The sequence below is a fragment of the Strix uralensis genome, chromosome 3 (genome assembly GCF_047716275.1).
Source record: "Strix uralensis isolate ZFMK-TIS-50842 chromosome 3, bStrUra1, whole genome shotgun sequence".
Taxonomy (NCBI): domain Eukaryota; kingdom Metazoa; phylum Chordata; class Aves; order Strigiformes; family Strigidae; genus Strix; species Strix uralensis.
In genome coordinates, this window is record NC_133974.1 from 41010605 (window position 1) to 41037642 (window position 27038).

Below are 27038 nucleotides of genomic sequence, written 5' to 3' on the forward strand. Positions count from 1 at the left end.
TCTTCATAGCTTCACAGCATGGCAAAAATAACACAGATGCTCAAAAAGAAGATTCATGTTATGAAAAATGGCAATTTTTTCCTTACAGACCCCAAAATGATACAGGTCTAAATGTAATCCAAGTGGTTATCTTTAAGGGAGAAGTTTACAGTCTCACAGTGTGGATTATATCTAATTCTTCACATATAAAGGCATTTTCATCTCCTGTTTCGAGTACAATATTCAACAGAATCTTAGTACCTCTTTAATAATATGTCACATATTTTAAAATGTTTTTAATATTTTGCTCATATCACTGCATTTTTATAAAATAAGTAGGATTTTCTTAAAATGTAAATTGGTGAATGCACTGATTTACAGCATTACAACTAATTAACCAATTCAGTGTTATTTTAAACAAGTTGATCTGATGAAAATAAGATGATCTTATGAAATAAGACTCAAGAGCCTCTAAATAATTTTCTTGTAAAGATCAGGATTCTGAAATACATTTGTGTTTAAATAATTAAAGACTAAAATCATCAGTGTTCTCAATTAAATCCAGTAAGTTCTCCAGCCTCTGGTAACACTGAGTAAAGTCCTAACCCACTACAAAGTCCTGCCACAAAACAGCAGCAAAGCTCAACAAGGCTGGCAGCTCCCTCATCAGGCCAACTGTCCCACAAACTCTCCTAACAGTTTATGTTACCGCCCTCTGATTTTATGACCCACTTTTTCAGTCCTCAGAAAGTCAGAAGTGATAAAAATACTAACCATGTCATCCAAAAAACTATGAAACCTTAGCGAGGTTGAGAGAACAGGACTAGACAGGCTGATCTGTCATTTCCAACTTGAATGGGACATTGATTATAACGGACACATTGATGGCATCACAGTCCAGTTTTGCTGTGTATCTGTTCGGACTAGGAGCAGAACAAAGAGGCCCAGGCAAGGAAGTAAACAGTTAACTGGAGTTCAGCTCTGAGCAGCCAGTCAGCTCAAGCTATTGCTTCTATACTTCCTCACTCCATGAGCTTAACATGCAGCCCATACCCTAATTTGTGCAAAATACCCACTCAATGATTTTCTTTCTAATTGTTCCTTTTCCCTTGGTCCCTACTACCTCACGGCATAAGAAATACAAATAATTACCTACCCACATGAACAAGACAGGAAACTTGGGTAATTCCTAATGCACTGCACTTTCACAGCCACACTGCATTTTGATTCCCGTGAACTTACTACGTTCCAGGCAGTTGAGGCAAAAAAACTCCTGCCAAAACCAAGCGATTCCCCCCAAAAAAACACAACTAAAAAATCCCTGTTCTATGACCATATGTAGGAATGGTAAGCTACTGGAAACTTCCCGAAGAAAAATAAAAGGAGGAATGTAACTAAAAGCCACACTTTAAACTATCTGTGTATTTAATTTTATGCTTATTGAACTCTCCCCCTCCCCTGAATCACATTATACTGACTTTTGAAAAAGCTGTACCAGAGAAGCTATATGGGCATTGCCAAACACATCACAAACAACATGCAGATTTTTTCCACATGTTATTAACTGACTTTACATGAAAGAACATAGTTTTCAAAATATTTTTTTTCTAAAGCTGAGAAAAAGAAGATTTAAAAGCATCATGTGATAAGTCCTTGGTAATACTAGAGCAAAAAAGAGTTTCACACAAGTGAGATAATCCTGCTATTCATTACTGATACTGTTGGAATTGTTAAAAAGCAAAACAGTCAAACCAAGAAATGTAAAAAGATTCCCCGTCTACAACTGCTTCATCCAGATTGATTAAGCAGTACTTTATGTGCGATTTCTACATAATGAAACTGGGGCACTGTTCAAAGCCATAAAAATTTACATTTCAGATAAGGTATCAGGACTTTAGAGTAGACTTAGATTCATTTTAGACCATTAATTTCTAAATTAACATTTTACAACCCTTTATAACACTAACATCTTTTTCTGACTTGTTTAAATATTAATTACAACATTTATACAGAAAATACAATGTCAGTTGAGTAAAAGTTCCTTTAAAATGAATTGCGATGAATTTTTATAGTGGAGAATAACTCCAGAGCTGATTTTTCAACCATTCTGAAACAGAACCATGAAACACTGCCACATTGAGGCACAGCTGCTGGGCAGTAAGGGCATTTATTTTACTGCCAAAACTGCCATGTGTCCAAGTCATATTGTGAGCAACAGGCTGCCCCCTGGATTACTGCACAGAGTCAGGATCAAAAGTATTCGGTGAATCTAGAATTACTTACCACGTAAATCATAGTATCACAATTATGCTTATTCATTCGGTCTATAGCAGCAGCAAGATCTCTGAAAGACATAATGAGAAACTGTTTCAGTCAAACACACCTCATTATTTGCCTCTTAGGAAAATAACCTGCTCTTACGGAAAGGAGAGGACTGCCCAATTAGAGGGATCCATGTATGCCTTACACAAAAAAGAAGACATGTATGCTTTTGTTCACTATGTGTTTGAAATGCTTTTTTAAACCGCTAGCTACAAAAATTACTGAGGAAACAGTTCTTACGCACAGAGTAAGTCTAGTCTCTGTCTGCCTACTGGGACAATCAGTCAGCTGGGACTCAAGAGAAACAACTCTCTCCTGGAAAACTAAGCCAGTGCTCACCATTAGGTTGTATGATAAACAGCTCATCTTTGCACACACAAAGTAGTACAGAGAAACAACTCCCAGGGCTGTCACAGGAGAGCCATCAGCTCCATGTCCCAGTCTGAAACTCTCCTCAGGGGTTCACCAGGAGCAGCTCTCCAGACCACCTCCAGACTGAGGGAGGTTACTGCCCAAGGGACACAGGACACATGGGATGCAAGGGAAAAGCATTTTGCAATTGCACAAGACTTACTATGGGATGCTTAGGGGAGGAACCAAAGATGGGAAAAGAGAGGGAGAAGATGATAAAAGGGACAAGAGGTTTGTAAACTGATTGCTCGTTAGTATCTTTGTCCAGATGTGCCCTGTACCTGATCAGCACAGTCTGTACTATCTTCTCATTAAACTCCATTTCAAGTTTTTCCTGGGTGAGGGGGTGTCTCTCTTCTGTGTGCATGTGTGTTTGGAGGTCTAAGTATCAGTAACTGGAGTTGGGGAGTACAGCTCATATAGGCCATGCATCTGTGGTGCCAGAAAATGAAGGGACTGGAGGTAAGTGAAATTAAGTGATAGTAACTGGAGTCTGACCATGGGTCACAGGGGCCAAGGTGTCCCTGCTGCCAACAACTGTAATGAGGGCATACACATCCACACGTGACTGACAGCAAAACATCAAGCTGAACCAGCCAGCAAGTAGGTGAAGTGCCCTGGGAGCCAGGTAAGTGTGTGCCTTCAAAGATGAGACACCCCAAGGAGTCTGTAGTGTTGGCATCAGGGGTACCAGGCCAACTGCCAGAGAGACCGCGGGGCCTGGGGGCTGACTGAGAGACCTACCTGTGTACATGTGTGTCTCTGTGTAGGAGGCAACAGGGAGAGGGAGGATCCAGGGCCAGCTGGTCTGCTGGAGGGATCCACTGTGTCTGTACCAGCAACTGGAGTGGGGCTGCGGGTCTTGGGGGCTCACACGCCCAGAGGCCAGGAACTGGGGAGACCTGGGGATCCAGGGGCCAGCTAATGGGCAGACTGAGTGTTGAAGCTCAGCTACTGGAGGGATTCACATTACGCATACATACTCTGTACATACAATACATATCTATATTACTTAGATAACACATACCACATACATATGTGTATATATATACACAGATGTATATTTCTTCACACTAATAGATATTCATCCTAATCAGTCAGAGGGGAACAAAATGAGACCATTTGTGCTGTCCAAGTGACAGGTGGTTTTGTCTGTTTTGCCCTGTTTGGTTCGCTCTGTGTATACATACGTGTGTGTGTTTGTGTGCCTACTGGGAACAGGTGCTCAGCCTCACTACTGGTTGGACCTGCAGGCATGGAGCTGTGGCAGCCTTGCCTCTATCTGGCTACAGAATTCAGGAGCTCCCTAACGTGCAGGATTGACTGCAGCACCTCTCCAATACTCTTGTCCTGAAAAGCTGCACATAGTTTACCCTGAGGGCTAGATATCTGATTTATTTACATTACACAAAGAAACTGCTAAGGCTTCCATATTAAAATACCCAAGAGGAATTTTAGAATACTGATGAGAAGGCAGGAAACAGTGATAAAATTGATAGTACAGTGCTGGTGGTCCACTAAGTCAATGCAGACATGGATGAAAAAGCCACTTTTTCCTTCATCACACTGTCAGTAAACGTTATAAGCAAAGGTCTTTCTAAAACCTGCATTATTTGGTGTTTATTAGATTAAGAAATTCCAGCTTTGTTTTTAAAGTCAATAGCTGGAGAAAGCACGATGATTTATGGAAAGAGAAGATTTACTAACAGACTACTTAAGGGGAGGAAGAGTATTTAAAAAGCAGTTATTTTTCCTGAGCCATTTTATCTCATCATAGTTACATTGCTAGTTCCAGTTATAATTACTCATTGGTCAAGGTGTTCCATCCTAGAAATGAAAAGCTTCAAAATCTGTCCTATCAGTTACAAATGTACTCATGTACAAAAGTCTACTGGCAAAATAAATGGCAATAAACACAGATGGGCTTACTTGCCTTGTTATATAAAGAGATGTCCCATCACTACGCATGACGGTGGAAAACGATGAGAGGTCTTTCTTTTCTGAAAGATCCACAATTCCTGTCCCTTTTCTATAAGTTGAGAGAAAACACTGAAGTAACTGCAAGTCAGATCCAATATACAGGTAAGTTCAGATGAGATAGAGATCAGAACCAAAACAAAGGCCTCTTGCCATGGAACCCCCCCTCACTCCAGATAATCTCCTTTTCTTTGAATGACTGTCTCCTTTAAGTCTTTTTGAAGACTGTTTGTTGAATGCTTGTCACCACTTTGTTTGTCACCAGTTTGTTGTCACCACTGCTGATGCCAGGGAGCCACCTGCCCATATTCTGGTACATTCCATGAATACAGCTTCCATCCCAGTTCAGCCAGGCAGTTCCTTCATCAAGGCAAGGATCTCATCTAACTCTGCTCATTAAATGGCACATGCAGCTACCAAACTAATTAACAGCCTAAAAGGCCATTAGGAGTTGAACACTGTCATTGTACCTAATTTGTCATGGCCAGGTTTCTGTGCTAGCCACAGAAAAGGTAAACTCAATTTTTAGCTGTGACCGCACAAATCCTGTTGGTCTTCTAGTAGAGCTGCTACCAAAACCATCTAAAGAAAACTCTTCCCCTTAGACTATGTACAAACCTCACTCATTGTAACTCATTTGAAATGCAACTGAGATGTTAAGTAAACTACACCAATAGATTGAATAATGAGTTCATACATTGTTTTCTGAAGGAGTCCTTTATTCTCCAACATCTTTAGAACTTCCTTGGACTTCTCTTGGTAAAATGATTCTCCGGAATATTCATCAAAGTGCACTCCCAGACGCTGAAAAGTTCCAAGAATATCAAAGAAGGGTAACATGGTTAAGACTGAGGCTAATCATTTCTTCAAATTAAGTCAGATGATACATCCGTGTCACAGGTCAGAGTGCAAAGATAATTTTATTCCAGGAAATGTCACTTCACTGTTAAAAGGAATAGATGTTTGGATTTTGATTTAATCAATTTCTGCATTAGAATTAATCTCCCGGAGTTGAATACAGTGTTGGATATAATGTTCATGAGAAACGAGGCATCAACAGGATAAATCAAGTGGTACAAAAATTCTGAGGTAGGTCTCTAACTTGTTGTGCTGTAGGTGAAACCAGTGGACTGCAGAGAAGTTACTTGGGCATGAAACCAATCCTATTTCAAAAGGATGCTAAAAGAAATTTTAAGAAGCAGGAGTTGCTCACAAACACTGCTGAGCATACAGAAATCACCATTACTAGGAAAGCTGAGGGTACACCTAGGAGAGATAGGATGACCTTAACAGTCAAAACTGGGTGAAATGTTAGTAGTACAAAAGACAAGGTTTCTAACTGAGGGCACCAAAGCTGCCTGTCCATCAGCTCAATACTTATTAGTTTGAATGGAACTGGGAAAGACTAGCTATACCAGTCATCACGTAATCAGTGATGAGAGACCTTCGTGATGCAGCTGCATACACAGCCCAATACCCACTTACAGGTCAACTTTCCACTAGAATTATCAAGGCTGTGTCTCACTTAGGAGATCTTAACTTAGAGTATTTGGCATGAATCCAGTGATATGTTTCAGGGAAGAAATTAAAGCACCGCTAGTTTATCTGGATTACTGAGGAAGGAGCAGGCCACTCTCTTTTAACTTTCCAATCAAGGATGAAAGAAGACATGACCAATTTCTACAAATACATCAAGAGGAAGGAGATGGAAAAGTGCAATTTTAAGTAAAGAATAATACTAGAAGAAGGAGGTTGTATATAACGACTCACAAATTCTTTGGAGCTGCAAGTCAGAAAAAAATGTCTAAGCCCATCAAAACTGTGCACCCATTCCAGAATTTCATTGCAAGAATGCGGGAAAGAAAAACACTAGCTGTTTTTCAGATGGACTCAGTTGGTTCTTGAGTAAGATTACACAGTATTAATACCAAGAGACTGGATTCAGTGACAGAAGGTGTATCTCACTTGTGTTTCCCAAATTAATAAAATTCATTTTGTGGTCAGCGGCACAAACACCTCCCATGAAACAGTGGACACTGCCTCCATTCTTGAGATAACAGTATGCAGCAGATGGCTGTATATTCACCCAACTCAACCTGCAGGTAACTTATGCACTGATTACTACTGTAAACTCCTGCTGCTATAATTTCTTACACTCGATTTAATATGCAACATACACAGCTCTGCATTATAACATTAGATCAGAAATGTGAAACCAGAGTTATCTCCTAATAAAGTTTATTACATGGAAACTGTTAAATTTAGTGGGTTGTTGCCGACTTCAAAGATAAAGCAAAACTGAACAATATTTATCTAACACTGATTTGCTTTGTTGCTTAGCACCATACTCCTAGCTTCAGGGCTTCTGGGAAGGGAGAATTAGTCTAAGAGCCAATTACATGGATTCCATTAAATAAAATGTGTCTAGGGTGTCAGCAACTAAAGTGATGGTCTGCTTGGATGTTAAATCAACTAGTGTGCTTTTTCCAAACAGAATGGGGCATTACCTGGCATATTGAGAAACATCTTCCCCACAACACTGTAAAGTTTACTGGAAGAGCAACAAATTGAGAACAATACAGCAACCTCTGTTCCTAAGCTAGTTCCCTGCTTGGCAGTCTCTTGGATGAAAAGGTGCTGTGCACTGTCAATCAGACTGATGGAGCAATAGACAAAAAAGAGACCATTTTACCAACAACACAGAAAAAGCAGTGGATGATTTGTACCTTATAAATTCGGATGTATTCGTCAATACTGAAGTCTCTAAATTGTTTCCAAAGTGACAATGTCTGCTCATCATGTTCCTCCAGTTTTCTAAAGAAATCCTTAGCCAGCTTTTTTGTGTTTTCATCTTCTGCTGCTTTGTTAATCTGCACATACACCTAAAATAAAACGGCACTGAAAATGTTGAAGTATAATCCTCTCCTCCAATAAAAATAAGCAAACTTCTACAAGAACAATACAAATACATGTAAAGATGACATTTGTAATGTTAAAATTTTAAAGATGTGTTAAATGAACACATTTCCTATTTAAAGGATGAACGAGTAGTCCAAACTCCAATAGAAAAATGTGCAGCTTATCTTGAAACAAGACTAATGCCATAATTCCTTACTGCTATCACTACTGTCCTCTTCATAACCTTGAAACAACTGCCGCAGCAGAATGTGGAAGTACTAATTCATGCATGAGAGGGAAACCATCACAGACTTTTAAAACCAGAGACTTTTCTTCAGAGGACCACGAAGCTGATACTTATAACAACCGCACTGCCTAAAACTGAGATGGCAGTTGAAGCAGCAAAATCCTAGGGACTTGATGTTTTACAAGTCCAAAAAACCTCAACCCCAGTTCTGATCCAAAACCCCTTACTTATAGTACTCTGCACCCACACTAATACATACTGTCTCTCTGTGGCTGAAGTCAAGCATATGAATGTCAATATCTGACTAGACACATACACGTGCACTGTTAAGTTTGCTGAAAGAATTACAAACTCTTGTATTAGCCAACTTTACCTATGTACAGCAAATTTGGCTCTCCTGTTCTTTAACATATTCCTTTATATCTAAAGGCCAAATATTCGCCCAGGCAATGATTCCTTGCTTTATACACATAGCACCGTGAAAGCCCATGGAAGAGTTTTTAAAAAGTTAAAAATTAAGTGAACTAGCAGTTACACGAGGTATTTAGACCCAAACAGTTCAACGCTGTCTAACTTTTAAGTCCTTGTAGTAGTTTTCAATCCCCAAATCATTGCAATCTTGATAAAAAATAAATAAGAACTTCACTCCTGGAATGTTCAGACAAAGAGTTTGCCAACAATATCTTGCTTGAATGGGTTCTGCCTATTAAAAAGAAAAAAAAAGCTTCCACAGCAAAACTCTTGAACTTTTCCCCTTCCTTTTATGTCCCAAGATTTTTAGAGGTTTTAACAGGCAGTACTGCTAACAAGCCTCAAAGATTAATGTTTGTTTAGTTCTACCACAAAAAAGAAATTTAAAGTAGGGGGAAAATTCAAGCTTTTCCAAGAATAATGCTCCCTCCTCCCCCATCCGTAGCTTCACACATTCTAAACCACCATCCCCTCCAATCTTTGATGTTATAAAGCAAAAATAATGGAAAAGGCATATTTGCATCTGACTCTTGACCAAAACGGAGGGTGCGAAGATGTTTGGAAAGGTACATTTGTCTATACATTTATTTATATAGAAACTGCACTATGGAAATTTTCTTTTTAAATGAACTATAGGGAAGATTAGTTTCACACAACAGCAGAAAAAACACCACTTTGAAACACGTCTCAGTGTTTTATATAAACCAGGAATACAGCTGAACAAATACTTAAAAATTGGGAATATTTGAGAAATGAATTTGGTCTCAAACAACTACTGTTTTAGAACCTTCTGCAGCTTGACTGAATACCGCTCTCTACACTTGAAGCTGATTTTTTTAATGTCATAAAGCCTACATGCTACTGCAGTAGATGGTATTTTAAAGCTTTAGTGCAAAATTCAAGTATTCAAAATTTAAAACCTAAGAACGGACTGAAATTATAAATAAATAATATGCAGCAATGCACAACCACAAGAATATGACTACTTCTTGTCATCTCTTTAAAACAGTCCTACAGCTCTAAAACACCTCCATGTTGAGAATCTATCAACTGTATTGAGCAGGCCTCAGGGATGAGGGAACAAGCAAACAAAATTTATCTATGTCAAAGAAACTGGCAAACTCAGGAGCTACTCTACCACATAAACAATCTGCCTAATATGTATTCAGCTGTAGAGTATCCAAGTATTCAAACACAGTTTGTTCCTTCGTCAGTGAACAGATTCATGTGAACAGTTATCCTGTGACAGGCTGTCCAAACACTGGCATTAGCGATAGTTCCCACATCCAGCTCAGAGGGTGAAGCACAGCTCAGCTTTGTAATAAGAGAACACTTGACAGTGCCACACAAGAACCCTGACAAAGCCCCATAAACATGTGAGATTTTTCTTTTAAAGGGTGAGGGCTTGAACATTAGCCAGTCAGAAAATTTTGTCTGCCTGTCCTCATGGGTGTTGGATTTGTGCAGGTAAGTACATAAACCATGTTCTCTTATGTACAGCGTAGTTGTCAAACAAAGATCACTTACAAGTAACAAAAGATTGACAAAAATCTTTTTTGCTCATTGCATTGTATGAAACAAGAAGTGACACACAAACTGGTAGAAGAAGAAATAAATAGTAACTCAGATGATATTAGGCATATTTGGATGGAGCAAAACAACCACTGAAACCATATTAGTCCTGGAAAAACAAGACTTGTTAAACTACGTCAACTGTTATGGCTAACCTGAAGGGTCCACTAACTCAGTTTTGTCCCTGACACACAGAAATACAATCTATAGCACTTGCACCATGCTGCTGGGCATGGTGGGCAACCAAGAGGGCAACCTCCTGCAACGAAACAGCCTTCCCTGCCGTTGAAAGGCATTTCCTGAATGCCTGTCAGCAGAAACGGCACCTTCTAATGCTCCTGGGTCTTTCATGCTCTTGGAAGAAAGAAGAGCATTCTGAAGAGCCAGAAGAGTATTCTGGAAAGTGACCGTCACTCCTCCTTACCTGTATATGCTAAGCTTCTATATTAGATACAAAACACTTTAAAGATCCTTTTCCCCAACCACAGTGATTTGTGTAGGGAGCAATGTAAATTAAACACTACTTATTCTAAAAATACTCACAACAAAAGGATTTTTACACCATACATGCCACTTCTTTTCACAACTTTGGTAACCAACGTAACTACAGCATTAGATGCAAGACACCATTTCCACTGCAGTTACCACAGTGAGCTCAGTGGTCGCCTATGCCCAGTTAAGATAGTTGATACTGGCCCAGCTGGCTGTGGTGGTAGCAGCAATCAACACAACCTCAGCATCCACATGGTTACCTCCCTTATGAAGCGTATTTTTCAGCCTAATGAAACCTACCTCTGCTGCTATGGCCTGGTAAAAACTGTCCCTGCTGCTGTGGCCCAGGCCAGCACTGATCCTTCAAGCAAGGTCATTTAAATCCAACATGAGTCTCATCATGACCCTGCAGGCATACCATTCTGTACAAAATTGACAGCTAAGTTAAATGGACTGTCCCCTGAAGTCCCTCATTGGTCTTCTCTGAACTTACCTCAAAAAGGTGTTGTAAAGGACTGGTTTTTAGCTTTTCTTTGTTGCCAAAGAGTTGGAAACCAACACCCAATAAACCTTGAATAACAATTAAACACAGAGTTAGACAATAACCCAGAGTATATTGCTCTGTTGATAAAGTTGTTTTCATAAGCAAGTCTAGTTTTAACATTGTACATAATAAAAGAAATGCCTTACATTTTTAAACAATATAACGGTGTATGCTACAAAAACAAATCAAAAGCATAACTTATTATTCCACTGCATGAAAAAAAAAACCCCACTATAATAGCTAGAAACTAGTAAGAAATACTATGTTGATTTTTCAATTCCCCATAAATGGAATTTGTGTTTCTGGACTTGCAGAGAAAATGTATCATTTACGCAGCAACCAGCTGTAAATGAGAAGCCACACAGTGGAAACTGTCCAGTAACAGAACATGCCCAAAACTCGTTTTGCTTGCTCCCTTAACAGTATTTTATCATTTCAAGGACAATAGAAACTGGGACACAATATGGTATTCCGCATACCACACATGCAATGTTTTTGCTGCGTGCTGAGAATATGCAGCTTTTTGCATGTATCCAATTTGTCTTCAGCACTTTCAGAAAGCCATCGGAAAGGGCAAGATCCAAACCCCAATCTTTTTGTCTAAATCAAAAGAGCTCATTAACTCATTCAGTAAGCTAGCAATATTAACCCTGCAGCCTCTTCGATTATCTAAGGCTGCTTTTAAGGCCATCTCATTCTCCTGAGCTGACAAGGACCAGGACTGATGTGAAGACAGCATCTGAGGAATAGGTATGCAGGTATCCCTTTGAAAAGCTCTCTGCAACTAAACAGATAGCAATGTCTCAAGAACCTCCCTCCTGGAAACACTGAGTGCGATAGAAGCCATGGCAGATTTAGGTAAGAAAAACAAGTTAGGGTTTAGGAAATAAAATGAGTAAATCAATTGAAATTGAGTTTCTTTAAAGACAGCTTGTTCTATAAGCAATCAGAGTTTGATTTCCTAATGATCTCTCTGAGATATTACTGTACCTACACATTCCACGTTTCAATGCTGGCTTCACACTTCAACCCCCAGCGAGACTGCCAGTTTTTATTCAACTCAAACACATCCTTCCACACATTTCTGTCTTCCCCAAACTATCCCCAGCCCTTGTTATACTCACCAACTATTGGCAAGATGCAGCATGTGCTGGGACTGATTCTGACTTAGATGTGCTGACTGGTTAGCCGGCAGGCTAAACACAGAAGTTAACTTTCTCTCCCAGAGGGCACTGCATTGTATTTCTATCCCTACTCAGCTGCCAACTGTCACAATACCAAAGAAATTTGTTCTCTTGGAGACATTTTTCTTTGTCACATCTGGCTGAAGTTGGCCATTGCGTTCAAAATTTATTAGGAACAGAGTGACAGGAAGATGGATGGGCAGACTGTGTGACTGCATAAGCTTTGTTACCTGAAGAAGCCTGCCCCAAAACTGCCTAGAGTTGAGGACTTCTCTGGCATGTTTCAGCAAAATATGTTTTCAGTTATTATGTTTTAAAGCCTCTGACAACAGCAGTTATAACAGAAATGCTGGCAGATTGTTAATTATAGCACTGCTTCTGGGAAAGGACCATTACAATAATATTCCTATGCTATAATTTTGTGAAGCATGACTATATTATTTGCTATAAAACCTGTCATATATTTCAGCTGAGCCAGCCCAAATAAAGAGGGGAGCACCCATTTTTAAAGAAACAGTTGGAACTACTAGGTCAAAAGCATGATTCTAACAGTTGTGTGCTGGACAACAGGTTCACATGTAAATAACAGGCATTGTGATCTTTATACCTTCAGGAAACTTTGTATTAAAATACATAAAATTCCTGATATTCAGACTTAGGAGTACAATTTAGTATCTTCAAAGACAGAGTGAACGAGGTCAGCTGAGAAGCCCTTTAACCACATTGCATTTCATTGCTTAATTGTCATTGCCACATTCATTATACAATAGCATAGTGATAAAATTATGTCTAAGGGGCAAAAATGAAAGAAATATGCAATGATGAAATTTACTGAATTTTAGGTGAACTCATTCTGTATTCAATTCCTGTGAAACAAATCCTAAGTGAAGCAACGCTCTGCCATAAATTACTGTTTGATCAGAAACAGGATGAGGAAAGATGAGCTGCAGAGGAAATAATTTAACAAAGGAAAAAAATATTCTATTACTGCTCTCACATTCATAAGAATATTTTACTCAACTGTCTAAAACCCAGGAATTTAAAAAGAGAATAGGTAGAACTGAATATATTTTAGTTATGTTATCTACACTGCTGAACATGAATACGTAAATAGAATAGTAGTAGGGTATTTACGCTAAGTTTTTAACCCAGCTCTATTCATAAAGTTGATTCATTGATGTCCCCATAAACAGCCATACCAGCAAAACTGGAGGGGGTAGCATAAGGGCTGGAATGGGCAAAAGTGATTGTTTAATAAACACTGCACTTTGTGTTTGCCATTTGAAAATAAATATACCGACACTGTTTTCAGAACCTACTGCAAAAGATGGGGGAGTTTTATTTTCACAGGTGTATCAGTGTTCAAGAACAAGGAAGTGGGCATGATTGCCTTTTTTTAAATGCCTAAAAATATGTCAAAAACAGCTTTTGCAGGGAAATTATAAAAGGAGAGGAGAATATGGATCAATTTAAAATGCAAGATTAACAACAGAAAGCAACAAAGTTGTTAATCCTATGGATGGGTCAACTGCTGTGTAAGAGGATATTTACAGATCCAGCAATCAGACGTATATGATCTCTGGTCAGGGAATAAGTATCAAGCCATGATAGGCTGCACATAAGAGGAGTTTTCAGTCCTCACTTATTTGATGGACATTTCAGAAGAGGTAGGATTGTGTATGTGTGTGCATGCAAACACAGGCATGCAAGTTGATAGCCTTCTAGGGCCTATTCACTTGCACATTCTCCACCTACACACCTCTCTCTTGCTACATTTTAAAGGGAAACTAAATATTTTGGGGGGGAGTGTTGGGATATCTTTAAAGATACAAACTGTCCGGGCCTCAACTTGCCAAAAAGCAGTTGCTGTCGAAGTTAATTACGCTCTATGAATAATAAACTAGTTTCCAGAGGGAATAAAAAAAAAAAGATAACGAAAACACACAAACACACACAAAGACAACCAAATATAAAATACACATTTTGTTACAATTATTCTATTACTGTGTGTACAGGAGTGGCATAGGTAAGTTAGCAAGCTTACTCTTCCACAACAGTTACACATGCAAAATCTGACTAAGGAAGACAGTATTGCAGTAGACATGCAACAGCTACGGTAACGTGTACGCATTTTGTCTGGAGGCAGCAACAGAAGTCTGTTCAGCTGTGAGAGCTCCAAAGGTATAGTCGGCACACTCAGAAAATATTTCCGCTGCCTTTTAATAATAAACCCTAAATTACACATACATAATCTGAGAGAGGAGCTACTGAGGTACAGAGGGACTGTCAGGTAAATTCCCTCCTGTTATTTCTTGTACAGTAGTATAGGTCATACTGCTGATGAATCAGTCTGGACTGTGTATTTAATTTCCTTAAAATATGAACAAGACATTACATGCACGGAAACACAATATTACTCTTTATGAGCCCAGAGTGAATCCAATGGGCCTGCAAAAACTGAAGCTGGAAACCTAGTCCATATTATACAGTAGAAAAGGGACCAGGAGACACAAATATTTAAACATACCAAATTGCATGCCCCAGTCACCAAGATAATTCATTCTTATTACTTCATGTCCCAGTGCAACTTTGAGATTTGCTATAAAATTCCCTGATAAAGAAACAAAATTGGTATTATTATTCAGTTGTAGTCAGTCTTTCATCCCAACAAAACAGTTTTCAGGTTTTGTATGATCTATATTCAAACTGAAGAGGAAAAGCAATCAGATGAACTGTTCCAAAGAATTTGCTAAAACACTTCACAACTAAAAGCAACAGTATTCTGAGCAGGAAAAGAAAGGCTGTGCATTTGAAAGGTGCCATAAGGTGTCTCTCATAGCACAGTGATAAAAGCATACACGTGTATGTGCATGCACATACTGCAAAGTAGATGAACACGAAAAACACTTTTTAAAGTCTTCTTGTATTCTCACAAATATGTGGCAGTATATATAATTGCCCCCCGCAGTCAGGCAACCTCACACCAGGAGGTTAAACAAGTACTCAAAATTTACAAACTGCTGTTAACTGTGATGTTAAATAGAGAACATCAACTCCTGAATCTCTCTATACTGCTGGAGCAGTACTGAGCTCTGCCACTTAACACACTGTGTCTGATAATGCTCCAAACTTACCGTATCACATAAGCACATCTTGGTTCTAACTGTTATTACAACAAAAATCCTTCACCTTTCTTCTGAGCTTAGATGCAACCATAGAATTACAAAGAAGAAATACCCGCATCACTTCCTGTATTTTCCTGTCCTTCAAGGGCACCTTTTAATTACAATACTGATGTAAAAGAATGCAGAAAGCTTTCTCTTCTTCTGTTATTATAACACCATATTACAGCTTGCAATTCCATTCTCTGTAGTCAATTCATTCTCTTACTTTTGGACAACCATTGATTCCTGAACCATTTTTCAAAGTGTTTTTTTTCTATAGCAAATGGTCCAGAAATGGAACATAAAGAGCCTAAAATATGCAATTTCACTCAACTATCAGTCCATGGGGAGGCAGAATTATTAACATTATGTCATTAATAATTATACACAATACACTAAATATAATTTAAAACTAATATATTATTAGCAGCACAGATGCTGTAGGATCTTCTGCTAATAACCTACTAGTTTTTATTGTGAGAGAGGGAAAGGAGGGAGAAATAATGTTTTCCATGTGCCATTAGAGTACTGCACAATAAACTTATTAATTATTCCATTACAAATTACAGCAACTGTGTTAGTAATAATGGCATAAATTAATTAACATATAAAAGCAAGCTTTTTGCAAGACAGCCACCAATATGTAACTGACGGCTCTGCCATCCAGTGCAAATTGGAAATTTAAAATTCAAAGGACACTCATAGCACCTCAATGAAAACTGCCCTGGGTGTCTTTGTAGAACAATTTTAAACTACTTCATTTAATGTTCAGAGTCATAAAACTATATTACGTGTGACTTAATAAATCTGCCAGCAACACACCATGCTCTTTTCTTCACTGCATAATGAGCAAAAGGTTTTTAATTAGCAAGTCGAGCCTGACACAGCCACTCCACTAGAAGAGTGAGAGGTTAGCAGTGTTCCCCTGTCAAGTGAAACAGGAAGACAAGTGCTTTTAGGAGGCAGTTAAATGCATACTTACCTACTATTGTGGAACGCAAATGTCCTATGTGAAACTTTTTGGCAATATTAGGGGAGCTGTAACAAATTTTCACAAATAATGTTTGTTCAATGTACAAGACTGCCAGATCACCAAGTCAAAAGAATTCAACTCATGCATATAGCAGAACTGGAATAAAACCAGCACTTTCAATTTTCCCTTAAAATTCCCCGATTAGCTTCTGTTCTAGACAGCAAATTTTTCTATCCAACCAGCTTTTCCTCCAGTATCAGTTAACAGCCAGTGTTACAGGGAAAAAGAAGCCACAAACAACCCCACAACAAAGAATCTCCCAAAACTCAACTATACTAGTGACAAAGGACTTGCACTACCTTATCATAGAATCATAGAATAGTTTGGGTTGGAAAGGACCTTAAGGATCATCTATCTCCAACCACCCTGCCATGGGCAGGGACACCTTCCACTAGACCAGGTTGCTCAAAGCCCCGTTCAACCTGGCCTTGAACACTTCCAGGGAGGGGGCAGCCACAGCTTCTCTGGTCAAGCTGTTTCAGTGTCTCCCCACCCACACAGTGAAGAATTTCTTCCTTATATCTCATCTAAATCTACCTTCTTTCAGTTTAAAACTGTTACCCCTCGTCCTATCACTACACTCCCTGATAAAGAGCCTCTCCCCATCTTTCCTGTAGGCCCCCTTAAGGTCCTGGAAGGCTGCTATAAGGTCTCCCCAGAGCCTTCTCTTCTCCAGGCTGAAAAACCCCAATTTTCTCAGCCTGTCCTCACAGGGGAGGTGCTCCAGCCCCCTGATCATCTTCATGGCCTCCTCTGGACCCGCTTGAGCAGGTCCATGTCCTTCTTACGTTGGGGGCCCCAGAGCCAGACACAGTACTGCAGGTGGGGTCTCATGAGACTGGAGTAGAGGGGGAGAATCACCTCCTGCACCTGCTGACTACACTTCTTTTGATGCAGCCCAGGCTATTTTCGTACTTTTTACATGTTTTGGACATACAGATCATTTTCCTCGTACCTTTATTAGAGATAAATCTGATACCAGGACAGGGGACCTTGTGTACAAAAGTCAGTAACTAAAATCACATCTTCTTCTACCAACAATGGCCCTGCCCCCCAAAAAATCCTGTACCCACAACTGTTTGCCCCTGATAACAAAATGGAAGTTCAGCTATGAAATTCACCCTCCGAATTACTTTCAGTGACTATAGAAGCCTGCAGAAAGGGTATAAGTGAACAAAGATATTTATACATAAAGAGATCTGAGTCAGCCACTTTTCATTCCATGGGCAGGTGACCGTAAACACAATAGCACTGGACAGGAATTCTGGAGCCAGCAATTGAGAGTTAACAAGACAAATGCCTGGCTGCTTTAGCAAGTCAGGGACGAAGGTATTAAGGTGAAAAAAAATAACGGGTTGCTGGCTGAAAATTCAGATTATGTTTCTTGATAATAAAATAAAAGAAGTCTACTTAAAAACTGAATGCCATTATGCACTAAATGAGAATATTCTTAGTGGACGGCAGTGTGAGGCAAGAACACTTTAAATGTCAAAAATGTATTCTGGGAGAAAGCCTCGATTCGCTAAATATAACTTATATTCTACTTGGCAAATATATCAGAGTATCAAATACGGCTGAATACAACACCCTAAATATGGTTTAATTTCACAGGCATCATACATTACAGCAATGAATATCAATCAGCAAAATATCAATCAGCAGACAAGGCAATTTTCTCAAAGGACTTATTATATGTGCTTACCTGAACTCAATCACTGCCTTTTGCTTAGGCACTGTGGAGAAAAGTTCACTTTTTACTCCATACTCTGAGCCATCTTTCAACACCTGCCGCAACACAGTCTAAACCACAAAGAAGATCAAAAAAAAAAGGAAAATATGTTTCAACAACAGAAAGCGTGATCAGGAAAACTGTTACCTATCACTGATCCCACAGCCTTTACTCACACTAGCAATTACATGGCTGGTCTGCCAAGCAAACAAGATCCCATATGCAGGTGAAAATGCCATTAACTTTTGAAAGCTGTACTTCATCAATTTAAAAAGTTAGAGAAAACATAGGCAGAGTTTTGGTGAAAATCAAGGCTGAATTTGGTGACAACTTAAAAGGAAGTGGAAAATCTAGTTTTCACTAAAATCATTGTTTAGTCACATAAAATGAAAGGGCGAGAGTGTAACCTGGGGGTAACTGCTGGACAGGAAAGGAAACTCAGTCTAAGCACTTGGGTAGAACAGTGACATGTAAAATGAGGGAGTTGTCATGTAAATAGGAGTGTTAGCTTATGCTAACCAGCACGCTCATCTGTAACCAGCACACATTTTAAAATAAAGAGTGCCTTGTAGAACTAGACCATAGATTTGGATGAAAAAGTAGGAGAGCTTATGAGCAGTAGACTTCACTAGAGAATTTACCTCATTGTGTGGCCAAATGCTCAATGTCTTGTTATTTTTAATTAATAAAAAAAAGCTACACAGCATACCTCTGAGCTTTCTCAAAAGCATCCTCTTCCCATGAATACATCTTATCGAGGCACTTTGAGGTGTTTGGCCATTTCTCAAATTCCTAGGAATATCCAAGGGTTTTGTCAAGGTGTAATATACAGGGGACACCTGCTGTGCACAGTCCTAGGTCCAACCCTTTGGGAGACATCAGAGCTCCCACACACCCCTTGTGACTGAGGGCCTACAAGAAATCCAATGAGCTCTGGCTGCATAAGCATATGCAGGTCACCTGAATAGCACATGAACACATTTCTTTTGCTTCAGGAAATCTCACACAGAAGTACAGGAGTTCTAGTCTTCATGATTATCACTAAAGCCAATTTAAGAGACAAAACAACTACTACAGAGTCCTCTCCATCAGTTCACTGCAGGTAGACTGCAACAACAGCTCATGGAAGGTTTGGTCATTCATAACTCTTAACAGCATATTTAAACATGAACCAGTGGTTTAAGGGACAGAGACAAAAGAGGCTTAGCTGTTTCTAATTTCAGTTGTATAAACTTAAACTGCTTCCATTGTTAATCCTAGAACGAGGCAGATTAATGTGTCTACATTTTTCCAGTTACTTTACATCACTGTTCACTGTTATTTCTTCATTAATCCTTTTTAGGAATAGTATCTGCCTAATGTTCTTTTCCTTTCCTGTTGGAAGAGAGCATGCATGTACAATGGGGAAGCAGAAGAACAGGAGAATTTTGCAAGAATTTAAGCCTCCTCAGAACTACTGACTCACTTCAACTTAAGTCTGTAACAGGAAGAGGAAAAATGAATACATTCACATTCTGCTAAAACTGCTAGGTTTTTCTAGGCACCAAAAGTCATCCTGCTTTTTACTCCTTTAGTACCAAAGAAAGCCAATTATTCAATCCTCATGTGTCCAAACACCCCTTCTTCCTTCCCCTCACCTGAAAGTTTGTAAGGCCACTATGAATGGTCTGTACAAAAACATATCTCCTTTGAAAGTATGCAGACTGTAAAATGCCTTAAAATACTTCCTCAATAGCCTGAACACAGTTTGTGGGAAGAGGAATCCTATGCTGTCTGTATTATCAGTAATGCATTCACACAGGAAGGAAAGTCCCTGTAAACACCCTGCATACTTCAGTTTGTCACACAGATGCCACTACACTACAAAACCTAATATACGAAGCTGCATGTATTGGACAAACTTCCTGAAGATAATAGAGGCCTTTAACAACGTGAACAAAAGTAAAAATCTCACTTCATTCAGTGGAAATGTTTCTTTTTTTCCCTTCCAAAAATCACTTTAAAATTCTTCTGCAATAGATATTGAGTAAATTAAAAAAAAAAAAAAAAGGCACCTGGAGAAAAAACTTTAATTCTGTTCTTATTATGGCACCTAGGAAGGTAAGCTAGACACACACAAAAATCATCAAATTTACCCACAGACCTATTCTACTTATCTACTATCAGTGAAAGTTACAGCTAGGTTTTACCTCCTCCTCTCTCCTCAGTGACATAATGCAAAGTTAAGTTACATGTCCTAATTTCACATTTTTTCCAGCAAAACTCTACTAAGCCAGACACATAGTTTTGCTTGAATCATTAAACTGACTAGAATCCCTACAGATACAGCACCTTGTGAAATCCTGTCCATGAATAAAATTTACCACTGAAACTACTCTTTCAGTGAATGGTCAGCTGCTATGTTCTTATCAGGATGGATTGATTATAAATAGCTAATGAAAAATTCAAGGATAAAGCAACTGATTCATAGGCATGTCTAAGCATTAGCAATTCACAAGAAGAAAGGGTCTTACCATTCAAGAAATGAGGATTACAAGCCTAAGTGATATATTCTTTCCTCATAAGGAAACTTTTGTGACCCTCATTCCAAATTCTAGGCCTATATAACAAATCAGAAACAGGGATCCTAGAAGAGAACTTACAAAACAGTTTTATATAGAAAATACCTTTCTAAGACAACAGTAAGTATTCTATTCTAAGTTTTATATTGAAGAATTTATTTTTACCTTAATGCACCTGAAATATAGTACTCACCTTTGCTAATAATTCCCTGTTTATTGTAAAGTTCACTGTTCCTGGACCAGCACTGATTTCACTCACTACAGCATCACATTTTAGCTAAAAGAACAAAATAAAACAGAAACTCTGCATGAAAACAGCTAAATTGGAAAACTAGCAATCACAAATGGATCGTTTAATCAATCTTCTTGGAAAAGGGATAATTTTATTATTTCCAATCCATGCTTAATAGCTCTGAATGTAACTCAGCCTGAAATGTCACATATATGTTTTACTTTGGTCCCTGCATGCATACAGTCTATTTTATTTTGACTGGGAGCAGTAGTCGATCTCTTTGTACACACAAAAGCTGAGATACATTTGACAACTTACAGAGTACCTGACAGCACTTTAAAAAAAAAAAAAAAAAAAAAAATCAAGATTAGTGTCTTAAAACCAGAGACAGAAACTTTGGACTGCTGTTACTTGAAGTTTCTGACCAACCCCTAACGTCAACTTCTTCTTCACACAAATTTTGGTCTCTTCATGGCCTCGGAGCTTTGGATCTCAACCTATCAGGTTTGAGAGTTTCTCATTAAATTAGCTGGCTTTCATAGCCAAGAAATTGTCTTAAAAAAAAAAAAGATTAAAAAGGGATGGAAAGCATATAAGAGATAACACAATCACTTTATCACTTGGTTAATATCTTTGAAAAACACAAGCTATACATTCTTACTGAAACTCATCAGCATGAAAAAGAAATTCTACCCCCATGCTAGCTTAGACAGTAACTTAATCAGAAAATGAAATCGAGGTTAGTCTAGAAGTTCTTTAACCTTTACAAGCTCCAACAACATGAAGTTCCAATGTTTATTCACAAGCTACATGAAATAGTATTTCTCATACTGTCTCTGAATTTCACACTTTACCATTTTAAGAAAGGCCCTTTTAACTTATGGGGCAGAGAGAAAACAGAAATTCCCACTGGACTCTCTCCATACTGTTTGTTCTGCTGAATGTTTTCTACATAATCTGTCATTTGTCAGCTCAGTGGTTTTTATCTCTCTTTAATGCGAGTGCTCATCTGGCCTCTCCATAGCTTTAATAACCTCTCCTCCAAGTGCCCTGTGGTTCTTTAGTAACGAAATCTCCCCGTGCTTAAGGCTTGGACCACAATGCCACTACACTGTACAGAGGCATAAAATGCCCCACAGCACAATGTCCCCTCCACAAAGAACTAACAGTCCAAAGATCAATCAAGAACCAACTAGCCAGGTGAAATCAAAAGCTCATGGAAACAAGATAGTCCTGACCTTTCTGACAGACAATTCTCAGCACATCAGAGCGCATTATGCTTCATTTAGTATCATGCTGCCTTATTATTTAGGCTATTTTAGTCAACAAGAAAAATTTCTATCTCTTCTGCCTAACCTAAATATCTGTATTTCAAATAGTGTGACTTATTTCCTCAGAAGTGACTAAGAACATGCTGTTGAACCTTGAGGCACCTCATCAGCTGTTTATCATGACAAAAACTGGTAAATGCCTACATTTTTCTGTCTCTCTGCTAGTTTTTGGTATGTGGTCATTTGCTAATTTCTACATTGCTTACCTTTGTGGATGACACGATCAGTCTAAACAAATCATACTAAATGCATCTCCTTTATTCACTACCCAACAAAAAACATTCTGAAGAGATTAATGGAATTTTTTAACTTTGTATAACTGGCACGGTCTATTAATTTTGGGGAATTATATTGATGGTCTGTTGTTCTTTATTGTTACAACTGCTCTTCCATGTAAAGAGGCAGGGGTAAGTATCCCAGGTTTATTTAATGAGCCACAAACAACAAAGAAGAGAGAAAATTTGCAGCTATCTAAACACCGGGAATAGCAGCTGTTTTTAAAGTGACAGACTAGACACAAGGGAAAAAAATGGTACTATGACATTACAGTCATTGGAACAGATTTACCCAGGGAGGCTGTCAAATCCTCAGAGGCTTTCAACACCTGACAGGATTTCAAAAGTCCTCAGCAACCTCATTCAAAAACCATCAACAACATGCACTGAGGAGATGGGAACAGATAATTTCCTGAGGTCCTTTCCAACCTGAATAATTTTATGGTTCTAGCTCATCTTTAAGTTGTTTCAGAAGTTTTGGCTGTATATCTGTGCACCATCAGTTCTTCTTTCAACCGAGTCAGAATATTCATGTTACAAGAATGGGTCCAAGTTATGGATCTCTTCAATATCTCAGCAGCGAATGACATGGAGAAATAGTTCAGCTTCTCAACAGTATTACAACTGTTTTTATGCAACCTTTTAAACTCCTGATCAAATAGCAGCCCAACTAATTCCTTCTCAAGCTTGCTCTTTCTGATGCAGATGAAGAATTTTGTTTGCACTTTCATTATTTGATCTAGCTCCTCTTTGCAACTAACTTTAACACAATTTTCTAGTTTATACTCCTCTGCATTGGGATCAACAACACATTTTTAGATTGTAAAGGACTTTTTTCAGCTCAAGTGATCCCTCAAACCTCAACATCACCTTTCTGATCCCACTTTTGTTCAACTTTATAAATGCAAATTTCTCCAAATTTTTATTTCCTTCCCTTCCTTCAAAGTTTGTGTCACTTCTGTAGACCTTGTTTTGCACACTGCTTCTTTTTTATGCTGTGGTTAGTCTTAACACCTCAGCTACTTCCATTTCCCAGAATAACACACCTGAAAAAATTGCTGTTCTAAAAAACCTCAATTTCATGCAGTTAGGGATTTGCAAGTCTGGTCTGTTTGTCCCACGGGCTAAATTTATCCATTGCCATTATAGTGTTGGATTTTGCAGTCTTTGGATTTCCAAAATACTGTATACTCAATTTCTTCCTCAAGTGTTGGGCAACAGTACAGACCATGGCATACCCTGTAGATACCCTCTTAACTTCACAAATATTATTTACTCTCAAACTATTTGAAAACAATAATTTCACAAGAACCTTAACTAAGACTGCTTCGCCAATTCCGTGTGAAGATTCTGTGTACAATTACACTAGGTGCAGTTGACTACTCTGACTTGACAGATGCTTGAAGAAAGAATACTATTTACCCGATGATGCCTGTTACACCTCTAGTCTGTAAGTTTGTTATTGCATAAATATATGATTAATACATTAGCATACCCCTTCAGCTAGCTTCTGAGCTTGAAGATGAAGATCTGGTGCTAAGCAATCTCTAGAATTGTCTTCTGTTACAGAAGCAATGGAAAGCTGGAAATCAGCAACACGACTGAAAAAAAAAGAACGTATGAAAATCAAGAACAAAAACCTGTTGAAATGATGGGTAGATCTGGCAGATCCAAGCTGACTCTGCATATGAAAAGTCTAATTGCCAAGCACAACCCAGTCACAGATACCAGAAAGTTCACTATATTTAGAAAGCTGCCCTAGATGGCCAAATACTACCTTTGCTCTAATGCAGTCAGAAAGCAGATATGGTGAGAATGCCATTTCAGAATAACCAAAAATCATGCTCATGAAAAAATGTAATTTACTTGCTAACATCATTGCAACTCTTGAACAGGACACTGAAAAAAAATCCATGATAACTTCATATTGGTTCTAAGCAGTTTCACATTCAGATCATTAAAGCCAAAACATTTGCCATTCAAGCACTGCCTATAATTTGAACAGCTTTTTAAGCAATTATATTAGTTTTGAGCATGCTTGAAAAAATACAGCGATTTAATTAGATTTAGGTATCTTCTTATAATTGGATTGTATATTAGCTTAGGTTTGTTTTTTCTGTATTTGTTTTTCCCTAAAGTCCTGTTAAACTCTTGCAACAAAAAGCACAACAGAAAATAATAAAACATGACACAGCATTGTAAGATAATATGTAAACACTACCGTTTTTTGGAGACAGGAACTGCAGATATGGACTTTATTAAGTTTTCTGGTGGCAGATCCAAAACCTTTGAAAGCTAAATTTGAAATAGAGAACAAAACGTCTTAAGCAAAAAAGATCCAGAAAAAATACTGCTCCCTGCTTAAATACTTGTGGGGGATGCATCATTTATGTCTGAAAGCAAATTTCAACCCAGGTAAAAAAATCAAATACTTATTAACTACTATAAGCAATTTTTCAAAAAAACCCCACAACGCAATACAAACACAAGAAATATTAAAAGAGCCTTAGAAAGAGCTTCCCCTCCCCCCCGCAGGATCCCACTAAACTCTCGCATGCCTTTATCGACTTCTCTAGTCGTGACACCTCGCTCAGCTTATCCCGACCCCGTCAGCGGGGCGTAAGGGGCCCATGACATGGAGGGCCTCACTAATAACCAACAACGGCTGGCTTCTCGCCAAGGTGAGGAGCGACCCCCTCCCCCGGTTAACTGCTCACGGGCTTCAGCCTGCGGGGAGGGGGAACCTGCGCGCCCGGTGCGGGGCTGCTGCTGTGAGGGGACGGCGGGGACAGCGCTGGCGCCAGCCCTCCCGCCACAGGCCGGCCGGGGAAGGGGGGGGGGCGGTGCCCTCGGCTGCCGCCGCGGCCGCGCGCAGGGGAGGGGGCGGCCCCGCGGGAGACGCTGGCGCGCGCCCCGCTCAGCCGCCAGAGAGAGGCGGGGCAGGGAAGCCCGCGCCGAGCCCCTTGGCAACGGGTCGGGCCCACTGTAAGACGACCGGAGAGGGGCGTCTGGGTGAGGGCGCGGAGGGAAGCGTCGCGGTCACGGCGCGCCCCTCCTCGGCGCTGGCTGCGGGAGGGAGCGGGTACCTGGAAAGCGATGCTCCTCCGAAAGGAACAGGCTGCCATGGCTGTGCCGCCAGGCGGAAGGTCGCAGCCGGCCCGTCCCCCCCACCTCTCCTTTCCGCCGGCCCAGGGGCGGGCAGGGCCGTACCATTCTCAGGCCGGGGGTGGCAGGACAAGGCCGCTCCCCTCCTTTGCGCAGAGGAGGTGCGCAGGGGCGGGGAGGGGCGGGAGCAGAGCGGCGAAGCCACCGCGTCAGGCCAGCGCGTTTGGCGGACCAGCCGGGAGCCGGGTGGCGTTCCCGGAGCGCGCGTGCGCCGCGGGCCCGTGCCGGCCTGCGCGGCACCTCCCCCTCCGGCGGCGGCGGGGCGGCGTGTCCGGTACCGCCGGGGCCCGCGGGGCGACATGAGCACGTGCTCCGTCTCCAAGGTGAGGGCGCGCGGGAGGGCCGCCGGCGGCTCGGCGTGCCCAGAGCGCTGCCGCTCTCCCGCCTCGGCGGGACGGGGGCTCCCTCCGAGCAGAGCGGCCCCTCAGAGCCGTCCCTGCCGGCCCCGGGAGGGGAGGAGTGCGGTTGTGCGGGTGCTGGAGGAACCGACCCGCAGAATTGCCGCGTCTCCCCGTCGCATCCTGCCTCCGCTCCTCCTCCTCTGCATATCCGCTGCCGTTTCCCTCATCCCCTGAGCCCGGGCTCCCAGTTGCCTGTGCCTGTGTTCTCTTCCCTTGCTATGGCAAGTCTTGGCTCTCCATCCGTGCCCTGACGCCCACTCGGTCCCGCGTTACCCGGGGCACTTTTTCTTCTCCCAACAGCCAGCTCTCTCGTCCTGCTTCTCTGTCCTGTTAGCACACAAAAAGCGCTCGTACTTGAAGTAAACACGTAGAACTGAGCGGTAGTGTTGTGGCTGCAGGTTTTGTCACTTCAGCTAGTCTGTTGGCACTGCTTGCTGCCACTTTGAAACACTCATTGCGTTTTCCCCCAAAACTAATTTACTGGAGATACAAAAAGAAAAGTGCTGTCACTCACGTGATGTGAAATATCTATTATTGCCTTGATATTTCTGAGCTGAAAGTTTTTGTCTGGCCTTTAGGCAGGGCTGGCAGTAGGGAGATACTAACACTCTGATGAATGCATGTAGGGAGGCCTAAAATGTATTGGAACGTTGTAACTTCTTCTCTTGCTTGACCATATAGTGAATAATAGCAGTGGTTCACAGCGGGAAGGGATGTGTTTTAACATCAGAAGACTCCTGTCCCTTATATTGTTTTTCACTGAATTGCAGTGTGCAGCTGGATCCGTCGATGTGGAAGTCACTGTGCAGGTTATTACTGCTAAAGGGAAGTACTTCCAAACAAAGTTAAAACTTCATCCAAACCTGGTGGATTTCCCGTTCAATAATGGCTGTTGCTGTTGAGTAGTTAGGTAGTGAAACGTGTGTGTGTGTCCCCCCCCCCCCCCCCCTTCCAACCTTGCTTCCCGTATCATATATAATACTTCTTTGCCGTTTTATGTTCTGGTCTCTGCTACTTTCAGTGGTGTAGGGAAATCCAGTGCTTCTAAAG

At 40.3% G+C, this 27038-nt stretch overlaps 2 protein-coding genes across 12 annotated transcripts in view; one reads left to right on the forward strand and one right to left on the reverse strand.

Moving 5' to 3' along the window:
- RARS2 (arginyl-tRNA synthetase 2, mitochondrial) overlaps positions 1-25666 on the reverse strand; it is a 39549-nt gene extending 13883 nt beyond the window's left edge. For 3 of the 7 annotated variants that reach the window (XR_012628082.1, XM_074862039.1, XM_074862040.1), the window contains exons 1-12: positions 25509-25666; positions 24644-24717; positions 23918-24023; positions 20778-20861; positions 17997-18094; positions 16244-16299; positions 14625-14708; positions 10863-10939; positions 7416-7571; positions 5387-5493; positions 4646-4741; positions 2263-2323 (exon numbers count right to left, since the gene is read on the reverse strand). Coding sequence is in view for 6 of the 7 variants with exons in the window: in XM_074862039.1 (XP_074718140.1) it covers positions 2263-2323; positions 4646-4741; positions 5387-5493; positions 7416-7571; positions 10863-10939; positions 14625-14708; positions 16244-16299; positions 17997-18094; positions 20778-20861; positions 23918-24023; positions 24644-24717; positions 25509-25547 (1038 nt within the window). In the remaining variant the exon portion in view is untranslated. Of the gene's footprint in view, positions 1-2262; positions 2324-4645; positions 4742-5386; positions 5494-7415; positions 7572-10862; positions 10940-14624; positions 14709-16243; positions 16300-17996; positions 18095-18732; positions 18809-20777; positions 20862-23917; positions 24024-24643; positions 24718-25508 lie in introns of those variants that run through there. The other 4 variants (XM_074862035.1, XM_074862038.1, XM_074862037.1 and 1 more) reach the window with 4 other exon arrangements.
- Positions 25667-25760: 94 nt separating this feature from the next.
- The window catches only part of ORC3 (origin recognition complex subunit 3), a 38009-nt gene continuing 36731 nt past the window's right edge, over positions 25761-27038 (forward strand). For 3 of the 5 annotated variants that reach the window (XR_012628081.1, XM_074862029.1, XM_074862030.1), the window contains exon 1: positions 25768-25910. Coding sequence is in view for 2 of the 5 variants with exons in the window: in XM_074862029.1 (XP_074718130.1) it covers positions 25887-25910 (24 nt within the window). In the remaining 3 variants the exon portion in view is untranslated. Of the gene's footprint in view, positions 25911-27038 lie in introns of all 5 variants that reach the window. The other 2 variants (XM_074862031.1, XM_074862032.1) reach the window with 2 other exon arrangements.